Below are 11,943 nucleotides of genomic sequence, written 5' to 3'. Positions count from 1 at the left end.
TACTATGTCCCAGCATGTAGCTGGGCTAGCAGAGGGAGTCAAGAAGACACTCTGCTCCCTGCTTTGACAAATTCCGGAGGCTTGTTGAGTGGTGGAAAACACCTTGTTTTGCCTCAACACCAGAGGAAAAAGTTGAAAATATTAAATATTTTATTTTCATAAATGGAAATCAAACCCACAATGTGTTTACAATCACACCTTGTGCCCCTACACCATGTCTGGCCTTACTATTTAAATGGAGTTGTGGTATTTGATCCTTACACAGAAGATTATAATATTTTCATGCTAAGGCAAGACAAAGCACAGTGTTAAGTTTTGCCACTTAACACACTGTCCCGAATTACTTTCTTGCCCTGGCAAGATATGACATTATGTTCAGGTAATCACAGAAATAGACACTGGAGTAATTGCCTTGACATTAGTATTGTGCCTACCCTACTATTCAGTGTAGTTCTTCAGTATACAACATTTGAGATCAAATTTTGACAAGAAATATTACATTAAATGAAACATATTCTACTTGACTAAGATTTATAAATTAGATCTAAGTTCATCAACAATATTTATTTTGCAACAGTCAAACCAAAACACTAAAACAATATATTAAATATACAATAATTCAATAGCTTAACTAGGATTCCCAGACTTCTGGGCTAATGCTAACATATTCTCATTAGCGATCATCTGAAATTCGTGGAATCTTTGTGACACTCGCTGATTTGTCCTTAAGTACTTTTCCATACAATTGGATGTACATTTATCCTGAAAAGTAAAATGTATTCCTCATAATTACTATAGTTATGTTGTTAGGCATTTAAATAATGGAATATTTGAATAAAGAAATGGGTGAAGAAAATATGATGGTTGTGGGTTACTTTCTCTCACATCCATAGGTTGACTGGAAGAAATCTCTGTTAGGGATAAGTGCATCTATGACAACAATATTAGGGACTATGTATCAATCAAAGAGTATAAAATATGTCCTCTATGTACGAATGATCGCGCGTCTAAATAAAGTAAGGATAATCGGATCTCCACTTCTAGTATTTAATTGAGCCATACATTCAAATAAATTAATCTCAATTACAAATTTCAATGAACTATAGTAAGAATATTTAAATTTATATATTACTTCTGCAGGCCTGAGATTTCTTGACGTAAAATCATGGATACAGTCATTGAAGCAGAGTTCTGAGAGTTTGTTATATTGAACCAGAAAATCCTTAAACTGAAATGAAAAAATAAAGTATATTAAAATGTCAAATGAATATTTTATTTTAATATCTTATTCAACTTTTAATTAATATGTTCTCAGTAAATACAAACCGTTTTTAGCTGGTCAGCTTCGCTCATTTGTGGAGCGGCCATTTTAAAAATCTAAAAAGGTACACCTTTTAGATATAAATAAATGTTATTTTATTAGAACATAAATTCCGCAATGTTTAATTCTTCGAAAACTTTTACAAGTTACAAAATTGAAAATTCAAGAAAAGTCTAACCTCAAAAATAGGAACTGTGTTGCCAGGATAGAATTGGGGATAGTCTTTTTGTCTTAGAATAATTTATAAAATTCATAGATTGAATAAGAATATTTTTAAAATATATTTGAGTCATATCATAATTCATTTATAATCATTTGTTATTTTAATTTAGATCTTAAATTAAACTTTTTATTAAAATATTTTATTGTTAAATGTCTCTAAATACACCTATTTATTAGTAATAATTATAAGACCTAATTATAATTATTACTAATAAATAAATCTCTAGATTCAATTATAAAATACTTTTTAGAAAATGCATTAAAAATTGAACATAGCGGGATTTGAACCCCTATTGGAACCCGTCTGACGCTACGTTCCAATTTTTATACGTTTTCTAAAAAGTATTGCTCGTTTCTAAGTGTGGAATAAATAACACTAACATAATAAATTATAAAATATTTTGACAAAAAGTCTCTAAATAATGTAATGTGTTTGAGCTATTGAGTAATAAATTTACTTTTGCTTTGAAAACATAATATTAAACTTAATTGAACTAGCGACGATTGGCATAATTTTTTTCCTCCAAATTATAATGCTACCATATTAGTATTAGAATTGTAGACTAATAATTAATAGTTGATTATAAACAACTATTTACAATTCTTTATTATAAATCTAGTTCAATTCAGTTCAGTTCACTTCTTTAATTATAAATCTATGTAATCTTAACTTTCCCTGAAAATGTCACTGTCAAAATGCTTTGACGGCTTGACGTTTGACACTTTATTGTTTAGTGAATTTGTGGTGTTTTTTTGTGAGAAAAATTAGGAATATGAACGAAAATGAGGATGAAATTACAACATTTTGTGATTCAACAGTATGTTTTTTTATATTAGTTATAAATAGTTACTAATAATGAATATAAAAAAAAAACATTTTTATAGGCATCGTTGTTGGAAGGATGCCGTTTACCAGTTCGAATGCAGGGTGGTGATGACTGGCCCCTCGCAGAAATTATAAGCATCAAAGAAATTCATGGACAAAGAGGATATTATGTGCATTACGTAGATTGTAAGTTATTGTGTTACATTTAGTTACATTATTATTATTCATTCAGAGATATCTAAAGCAAAGAAGTTTATATATATATTATAACTAAATAAATAAATATTTTATTAAATATTAAAAGATTTGGAGAAATTACAAAATTCAAGATGAGTGTAATTGGAAAGATTTTTATATTAGTAACAGAAGTGACTTATATGGTGGTGGTTGTAGATAGTGTATTTAATTGAAATGTATAAGCAAACTTTTTCCAATAGCAATTTCGAGAAAACCTCTCATAGTGTTCTCTGGGTTGTCTCTCAGTCACTCAATAACATTTTTCATAAATAAAAATTATATACATAAAAATTATTGACTTTTATTTACATAATGTTTATAGTTAACAAACGTCTTGATGAGTGGGTTCATGAATCATGGCTGGATACAAGGAAAGTACAATTTCCAAGACGAGATGGTGCACCAACCGGGGGTACTACAACTCCAAAGAAAACTCACATTGGATCTGGAGGTGGCGTCATGCCTAATTTTCTTAGTATGTGTGTTTTGCTATTAGATCTTAGATTTAGGCAGTACTTACTTTTTTTATATGGGCGCTAGTAGAGCTAATATTTTGTTGTATTGTTTCTAGTTAGAGTTATTGATGTGTTTATTATTATTATTTTTTTTTATATTTGATTTTTTTGTAATTATTTTGAAACCTATATAATAGTTGCATGTAAATATGTACTACATTTCAAGGACTATATTGTAATACAATAGAAACTTGATTAACTTAACTCAATGATTAACTTGAATCAAATATATGAAAATAAGTTTTGAAAAAAATATTAGACTTAAATTATGAAACAAAAAAAAACATAACTATGCTTGTGTATTTAAAAAAAATTGTGTGTGTGTAATGTATTTTTAATTTTTTAATAATATTAGTAATAGACCTCATTTTTGTCAAAATTTACTTTGAAACTAAATATAAAACTTCTACATTTGCATGACAATTACAAAATTGCTTAGTCTAGAGCTGGATAATAAAACTTCCACTATATTTTAATTATTTACTTCCTATATTGCATATTTTCAGATACTCTTTGGTAGTATTATTGTATCATCTACATCATTCTTTTTTTGCAGCTTCACACTGTATCCCACCCTTAGCAGGGTAGGCAAAAGGAACCTGGGACCCTAGTCTTAAGACACTTAGTTCCATTTAAAACACTTTTGTTACCCACTTTCTGCTTCTCTTAATTTATGAATCATTGATTATTTTCAAATGTTTACCCTTCTATCATCTATCACATACTTTAGATTTTTTACATTAGTTAATGTATGTACTAGACCTTTTTGATGCAAATCTTATGAAATTGTTGTAGAAAAGGATAATTAATATAGTATTTGCATTATACTTATATTTTATTTTTATAAACACTTCATATAAATGAATGTAATATAATGAAAACATTTATAGTTTTTATATTTTTTCTGCAGATGATAGTGTCTGCAGTGTTAGCGAGATCCAAAAATCACTTAGCATTCCACCTAGAGAAAATAATGTGAATCATCAAACTACACCTAAATTACCCGAGAAAATTATTCATAATGCACTCAATGGTTCCACACCAAAGCCTGTTCCTGGTATGTTTTTACTCTTCCATACATATAGTATATCATAAAAGCGAGGTTGTTGTAGCACAGCGTCTGTAAATCAGCAACGATTGTGAGTTTGATTCTCACTTGAGGTAAATTCATTATATTATTATTATTTCCATTTCCTCACTCTGACAATGACACAAAATGCAGTGTTAAGTTCCAGGATTCACTAGCTGCTTTGTTTATGATCCACATTACCTGTCGTGTTTACAGTTGCACGCTTATACCCCTGCACCACAACTGGCCTCTATAATATTATAGGTATACATCATATTATAGGTATAATATTGTTTGTGTAGTTTATATTTTAACAAATAGTGCATGTATTTTAATTATTAGTAAGTTAAAATCTCATATATGTCATAAGAAATTGTAGAGATTGGAATGTTAATATGAATAAAATTATATATTATAGTCACTAATGCACTTCATATAGAACTTCTGGTTACAAATATTTAAAATTAGAAAATTATGAAGCATCAAATCTGACACTTGACTGAAACTTAATTGATGATTTATTTAAAAAGAATGCTAAATGAACTTTTTGGGACAGATAGAATAAGAAAACAATATTTTTTTAAGTGAACATTGTATCTGGTATTTATCAGGGTAGCCAGAGGAAACCTAGAGTGGAGAGGAGTGGCCTAACTCTCCGTCCGTTAATACAAATTTCGTGACATTGCGTATTGAATATCGAAACTCAACACCCCCTTTTGACTTATTACCATTGTCTTTAGGACCGTGAAGCTAAAAAAAATGTTATTACTACATCACATTATAAGTTAAATCTGTTAAGTATATTTTTATATACTTTTGCAAATTATTGCATTTTTAGCTTTCTAATATGCTTAAGAATGTATAATGTCTTAACACAAGGTTTTCTCTGACTACCCTGCTGTGTGCGGGATACAGCTTGAACCTGAATTTATACAAAATGGGCGCATATGCCCGCAAACCTAAGGTTGTTCACTTTTAAAAATTATACTACCCGTTGACATACAATCCTAAAATTGTTACGAAAGGTACAGTGGGCGAGTCCGACTCAAACTTAATCAGTTTTTTAAATTATAAAAACAATTATATTTTAAGTTACACCAGCTACACCAGGGGAACCTAAACAATTGATATCACGTCCAGCAAGTCCGACGCTGGTTAACGATTCATCGTCTCTCGTCAACGGGGGGGCGGTACTAGCTGCTGCATTACAGAAAAAAATTAATAGGAAAAGAAAAGCTAATTCTTTGGAAAATAGCGAAGTAACTTTTCTTTCTTTTCTTTATTAAATATCTAATGAAATTAAATATCTATAATCTCAATAGTAAATGCCATTAACTGTTAAAGTTATACTTTTTATGTGTCAAAATCCTATATAATGTTTACAATCAACACATATAAAAAACATTAATAATTTTCACTTTTGCCATAATTTTTTTTCAGTCACTAACCCCCCAACTCGATCCTCCCGAGGGTAATCCCCTAGATGGTGAAATAACAAGTGGTACCGCCACTCCCACGGCGAGACCGCGTCAGTCCGGAAGTATGGTGGCCCACGGTCACGACGACTTAGTGACAAGGATGAAGAATATAGAAATGATTGAATTAGGACGACATAGGATACGGCCTTGGTATTTTGCACCATACCCGCAGGTATTTTTAGTTTGAATGTCTTGATATTACTGAGGGTAATCCCCTGGATGGTAAAAAGCAAGTGGTACGGCCACGCCCTCAGCCAGATCAGCTAGTGACAACGATTAAAAACATAAAAATGATGCATTTAGGCTGACATAGGATATGGTTTTTTTTATTTCCAATGTGTTAATATTAAACATTTTGCAGTCTTATAGCCCATGGTCAGACAATATACAATATATGTAATTAAAGTGTCCTAATACTAAAACTAAGTACTTTAGTCTAGTGGCCCACAGCCATAGAGATGAGACCAGAATAGTGAACACAGATTATATATACAGGGTGTCCCAGGAGTCAACGATAAAACGAAAACAGGTGATAGACCAAGTCGTGACAGTTATGAGAAAAATATAAAAAAAAAATTTTGTCATCTATTTTTCATATTGTATCGATTTAAAAAAAAATCGGAAAAACCGACACCCTGTGATGGTTTTTCAAGTCCTAAGACTACAAATATTACTCTTTTTTCATTTTTTTTCTGTAATGTAATTATGAGTAACCCTTCTGTGAATTACGGTTTAAAATTGAAACATACCTGCATCGGTTTTCAATAAAATGCCGTGTTTTTGCCAAACATTAAATTCAAAATATTTAGTACACCCAACTTTAACCGACTGTACTATAAAAAAAATGTACTACACTGTTTTTGCAAGTAACTTTAAAAGTTGGCGCATTTAATCTGGATTCCGAAATGGTACGATACTTGCTGGATTACTTCTTTGTTGAAAAGAGAAAAATCTTAATTCACAATAATCGGGATGACGTTCAACGTTTTGGTATCTTTTCCGATACATTCTAGCTGCAGCATTAGCATTACATAAGCACTCTCCATGAATGAAATGCATATTGGCAATGTATCAAAGACCGAGTATATGGCTTGCGAGATCGCAGACTCGAGCACTATCCTTATAGGTCCTGGGTCAGTTTTTTTATATTTTTCTCATAACTGTCACGACTTGGTTTATCACCTGTTTTCGTTTTATCGTTGACTCCTGGGACACCCTGTATATATATATATATATATATATATATATATATATATATATATATATATATTTAGAATATGTTATTATTAATAAAATTATTATATGGTCTTCTGACGTTCAATTAAAATACATTAAGAGTGTAATTGCCACAATGGAAATTAGGCTAAAAATATTTTTGTCTGTTGGAATTATAATAATTCAACTTCTAATACTTTTACTTATCTTTAACAATATTATGTATGATTTTATATTTAAAAAAATATTTGTTACTTCTATATTAATTAATGAGGCCGTCGTGGCGCGGATTTAAATGCCTTGCGCAATGCCATAATAAGTAAATTGAAAACATAAATTATATGAATTATATAATATTGTTTGGTTTCAGGAGATGGTTAACCTCACCTGCATATATATTTGTGAATTCTGTCTTAAATACAGAAAGAGTAAAAAATGCTTAGAGCGACATTTGGTAAGTTCTAATTTCATAATTTTATGACCTAGACTACGAGAAGATTGCATCTCCACGACATTCTTCTTTCTTTCATTCTTCTTCTGTAATACCTACGTTTCACTGCTGTATGAGGGAGTCGGTACCAATACTGTATTGTGTGTACGGCCAAAGGTGCAGTTGTGCTGACGTTTCGCCGTCTCATCAATACAGATGAGGCTGTTCAAGGCAGCAATACGTCTTTCCATATCCATCTCGTATCTCACACTACATACTTCCCAAGTATACCATTACCATCTTACCATTTACACTGATCTTGTACTCCGTCCTTTCTTCATTTCTTTTTGGCATCTTTCCTGCAACGCGCATCCTGATTTTTAAACGTTATCTGTGAAAATATCTTTAACCAAGACCTTAAAGCATATAATAAACTATGTTTATAGTTATTTTTTATATCTATTTTAGATAAAGTGCAAACTGAAACATCCGCCGGGCAACGAGATATACAGAAAAGGAAGTATATCTTTCTTCGAAATAGACGGCAGGAAGAACAAATGCTATGCGCAGAATTTGTGTTTACTCGCAAAATTGTTTTTAGATCATAAAACACTGTATTACGATACTGATCCATTCTTGTTTTATGTTATGACGGAATATGACCATAGAGGTGATTTTTAAAAAATATTTTTATAGAGTTATTCCACGTGTACATTTCCTTGGTCTGGTAACTAGATAAAGGTAGATGTAACAATACAATAGTTTAATATCAATATGTTTCTTTTAAAGGATTTCACATAGTTGGATATTTTTCAAAAGAGAAAGAAAGTACAGAAGACTACAATGTAGCGTGTATATTGACATTACCTCCATACCAAAGAAAAGGATATGGAACACTACTTATAGAATTCAGTAAGTGTTTTTTTTTTCACCTTTGCCAGGGGTGCCTCTTTTAGTATTTAAAAAAAAAACTAAAGTAAAGAGAGTAACGGATTCTCAAAAAAGCCCCCGAAATATTAAGATATGCATAAAATATGTTCAATTACTAGCGGTAAAACTTGATTTTTTAATGTTTTTTGCCATTCCTCTGATTATATTTTCTATTTAACTTTTTATGCAAAGGCAATCTTAACGTTATTGATGATTTCTTACAGGTAAATCATCAATAACGTTAAGATTGCCTTTGCTTGTTACTGTTATATTCCTACAAATATATGTATATTTTATTTTAATTGAGATTTTAATTTATCTACGTATTTTTTAGGTTACGAATTATCAAAGTTTGAAGGGAAAACTGGGTCACCAGAGAAACCTCTATCAGATCTCGGATTATTATCATATAGAAGTTACTGGGCGCAAACCATACTCGAAATATTAATAAATATCAAACCCATGGTTGATAATGAAAAACCAATTATTACTATTAAGTAAGTTTATTCTTTATTTATGAAGCATAATTTTTGATATTTTATACTTATTAGTATTTATTTGGTAATTGTAACTGATTTGGTATTATTATGGCCTAAGATCCCATTGCATGAATCTGCAGGTATTAGTTTTTTAATTAAACATATTTTTAAGAATGATACATGTTATTAGAATAGATTACACTAGGGTTGCCTCTAAAAATCGTGCCGCTATCACCTTTAATTAAGTTTATGGTATTTCGTTTTTGTTAAAAAATTGCACTCACATGTTTTTTTTGTTGTGAAACCAACGTCATTTGAAAGAATTGCAAAAAGTATGGATGCCACCTCTCAGTCTCAACTATAATTTAAACATTAAAATATCTTTAATAGTATATTCTTTACTCCCATAATTCCTTTACTATAAAGTTTGGAGACAAAAACATGGTCATAAAAATGGAGAAATAAAAAACAATAAAATCATATTAAAAATAATTCATTAGAAGCCAGTGCAACTTTCTCATGCTTGTAAGGCTAGACTCTTTATGTATTTCTAACGCAAGTGATATTTTATTTTACAGTGAAATATGTGAATTAACAAGCATAAAAAAAGAAGATGTTATAAGTACATTGCAAAATTTAAACCTCATCAATTATTACAAGGGACAGTATATAATTTCTGTTAATCAGGTAAAATGTATTCGTATGTTAAAATGAATAATATTTGAAATTAATTGTTGAAAATGGTAATTTCCTACTCAAAACGTAAAGAATTGAATATTGCCAAATTTGAACTTACTTTTCTTGGATAATTATGTTGAGCCTTATTTGTATTTACAGTACATAGAAAGTTTAGATTTTATTCGTTCAATTTATGTTATTGTGTATAATATTTTACAAAATATATTACGATTATCAATCTACGAACAATTTTCTATTCCTCTTGTTTTTTAAAACTTTATATATAAAACCCGCTGTGGATTCGATTGATACCCATTTAGGGGAAGTACTCATTTTCATATCCTCGTTCTGGTAAGAAGAGAGAACAGAGAGAGAGAGAGAGAGAGAGAGAAGATACGTCATAATGTTAAAAAAAATATATTCGTTTTTATTATACGTAAAAGACTATATTACAGGATACAATACAACAACACGAAAAAGCAATGGAAAAGAAATTATTAAGAATCGATCCAAAATGTTTACACTGGACGCCCAAAGATTGGTCGAAACGAGCGAAATGGTAACTCAACCGCCATTTTAATATCCCTACTGTCATATAATTTTACTTTTCATTTCTAAAAGAAAGCTTATCACAAATTTAACAGAAAATTATAATATAGTACAGTATTGTTTTTAAATATATTTTTCTTTTGTTACCAGTGTTTGAATCGGAGATGCGAGATCTAACTCGGGCTTCGACACGTATGACTCATTTTGTATCTAATATCCATAATATAACCGATTATTGTATGAGAATTTCTGATTATTTTGCTAGTCGAGATTATTATATAAAAATCGACATTAAACAAAAATCGATTTTAAGTAAAACTACCGTTTTTCGTTATGTTTGTTTTGTTGACAGCGCCAAATTTGATACGAGTTTAAAATATGTTTCATATGTTTATTATTAATCGAAATACAATATTAATTTTAAATATGGAAGATCAATTTATTCTAATATTGATCATAATTTATAACATATGTGAGTCATATAGACTATGATAAACATATATGACGTCACACTTGATATTTATAGCAACATTACAAATAATTCTTATTCAGATATCTTTATATAATAATCGGTATATCAGCTTTACTATGTAATTAATTATAACAATTGCTAACAAAAGCTTTGGTCATACATTTACTAACACTTTTAAATATTTATGTAATTTTTAAAGCGCACTCAGCTCCTTTATTATATTTATCATAAAATATGTCTAATATATATTTTCTTCATCTTCATGATTCATCTTTATGTATTTATTCATATTCTGCTTATTGATACTGGTTATGTTATTGAAATGGATATCATCGTATTTAAATATATCACAATTCTCAATTTTACTGCATTAAAAAATATTGTTATTCCACATAATTCTAGAATTTTAATGGCTTTATAATAATTTTTGTTCTATATAATTGCATTATGTAACAATTTTTAACAATATTATTTTTATTATTCACTCATTCATTCATATTAACTGTGGGCTTTACACGGTGCTAACTCGTATACTTAATGGAAAATTACTTTTCGTAGAGCATTTAGTCAGTTTAAAATTGGTGTAAATCCGTAGGTTTCTAATATTAATATAAAGTAATGTATCTCATTCTTTAAATAAAAAAATAATTTTTATTAGCAATATTGAGAAATTAAAATTAAAATTGGTTACTGATTATAAAATTATTTAAAATTGGTGTTTGCTCAACATCTGTTTCTTTGAAGACATTTTGTTCTACGAAAACTATAAAATGTTTAACCCTTAAACGGGCAAAACACCAATACAATTTCATTTCTTTTTATTTTTATGCTATGGTTCTAATTTTCTAATGCTTGTCAAAATAATACTATTTACTACTATTCCTATATAATTATGTAATATATTACTGTAACGGAAACTAAAAAAAATCTGTTGTTAAATTAATTCCCTATGCCTGTTTAGGGATTAGATTTATATTTAAAATTGGTATGGATATTTATGTATATATAAAGGAAATTGTTTTCTGGTACCCAATTAAGGGTTGAAATATTAGTTTACAAGAAATATAAATAAATAATTAATTTCAATTTCAGGTAGTGCTGCATCACTGAAATGAAGTTACACAACATTTTAAATAGACATCGTGTTAGCAGTGAAACCTTTTTGAATTCCTGCTGAATTGGTAAATTTTTACTCAGTATTTTAATTTAACAATATTGTTTTTTGCAATAATTGTCATTTACTTATAGTGTCTGTATATTATGTAAATTACATTTTATATAACTGAGTCGTTCTATATTGTGATATATAAATAAATATGTTTAGTTCTTAATTACTGATTTTCATTCATGTTGAGTATTATTCTGGATAATTTATAATTGTGTGTCACCCACTAAAGTGACAAGAAACATTCACTATCGTAATCGTCACATGAGCATTTCGATTTGTGTTTAAAATGTTATTAAGTAATGTGAGAAAGATTTTTTTTTCTGCATAATTATTGCATTTTGAAGGGTAGATCTA

General features: G+C 29.2%; 2 protein-coding genes across 8 annotated transcripts; one reads left to right on the top strand and one right to left on the bottom strand.

The window, feature by feature from the left end:
* Positions 1-545: 545 nt before the first annotated feature.
* On the bottom strand, positions 546-1,544 carry LOC146530836 (mitochondrial import inner membrane translocase subunit Tim9-like). The gene is made up of 3 exons (XM_085198920.1): positions 1,327-1,544; positions 1,133-1,228; positions 546-762 (listed from the first exon to the last, which is right to left on the bottom strand). The coding sequence occupies exons 1-3, from the start codon at positions 1,366-1,368 to the stop codon at positions 628-630; spliced, it is 273 nt and encodes a 90-aa protein (XP_085055046.1). The 5' UTR covers positions 1,369-1,544; the 3' UTR covers positions 546-627.
* A 664-nt stretch (positions 1,545-2,208) lies between these two features.
* Tip60 (Histone acetyltransferase Tip60) lies at positions 2,209-11,752 on the top strand. Of its 7 annotated transcripts, XM_085199017.1 has the most exons (14): positions 2,209-2,361; positions 2,429-2,555; positions 2,929-3,081; positions 4,032-4,178; positions 5,283-5,449; positions 5,631-5,840; positions 7,254-7,337; positions 7,782-7,983; positions 8,103-8,225; positions 8,578-8,740; positions 9,301-9,409; positions 9,856-9,959; positions 10,100-10,141; positions 11,514-11,752. In XM_085199017.1, exons 1-13 carry the CDS (start codon positions 2,317-2,319, stop codon positions 10,104-10,106), a joined length of 1,641 nt encoding a protein of 546 aa, XP_085055143.1. In that variant the 5' UTR covers positions 2,209-2,316; the 3' UTR covers positions 10,107-10,141; positions 11,514-11,752. The 7 variants fall into 7 exon arrangements, with proteins under 7 accessions (XP_085055143.1, XP_085055144.1, XP_085055147.1 ...); XM_085199018.1 differs by lacking the exon at positions 10,100-10,141; XM_085199021.1 differs by lacking the exon at positions 11,514-11,752 and having other exon boundaries at positions 2,929-3,057; positions 10,100-10,282.
* The last annotated feature ends 191 nt before the right edge of the window (positions 11,753-11,943 follow it).

The sequence above is a fragment of the Heliconius melpomene genome, chromosome 16, assembly GCF_056956725.1.
Source record: "Heliconius melpomene rosina isolate 202511_hmr_F chromosome 16, ASM5695672v1, whole genome shotgun sequence".
Taxonomy (NCBI): Eukaryota; Metazoa; Arthropoda; class Insecta; order Lepidoptera; family Nymphalidae; genus Heliconius; species Heliconius melpomene.
The sequence above is the reverse complement of the archived record's forward strand: the minus strand, read 5'-3'. Positions and strand labels throughout refer to the sequence as shown.

What these genes read in the sequence shown, in the direction of transcription:
- Tip60 (XM_085199017.1), top strand. Translation starts at nt 2,317, where the DNA reads ATGAACGAAAATGAGGATGAAATTACAACATTTTGTGATTCAACA. An exon ending in CGTCATGCCTAATTTTCTTA is followed by an intron (nt 3,082 to 4,031) that starts GTATGTGTGTTT and finishes TTTTTTCTGCAG; the next exon opens with ATGATAGTGTCTGCAGTGTT. An exon ending in ATATAATTTCTGTTAATCAG is followed by an intron (nt 9,410 to 9,855) that starts GTAAAATGTATT and finishes ACTATATTACAG; the next exon opens with GATACAATACAACAACACGA.
- LOC146530836 (XM_085198920.1), bottom strand. Translation starts at nt 1,368, where the DNA reads ATGGCCGCTCCACAAATGAGCGAAGCTGACCAGCTAAAAACG. An exon ending in AAGCTGACCAGCTAAAAACG is followed by an intron (nt 1,229 to 1,326) that starts GTTTGTATTTAC and finishes TTTTCATTTCAG; the next exon opens with TTTAAGGATTTTCTGGTTCA. An exon ending in GAAATCTCAGGCCTGCAGAA is followed by an intron (nt 763 to 1,132) that starts GTAATATATAAA and finishes TTTACTTTTCAG; the next exon opens with GATAAATGTACATCCAATTG.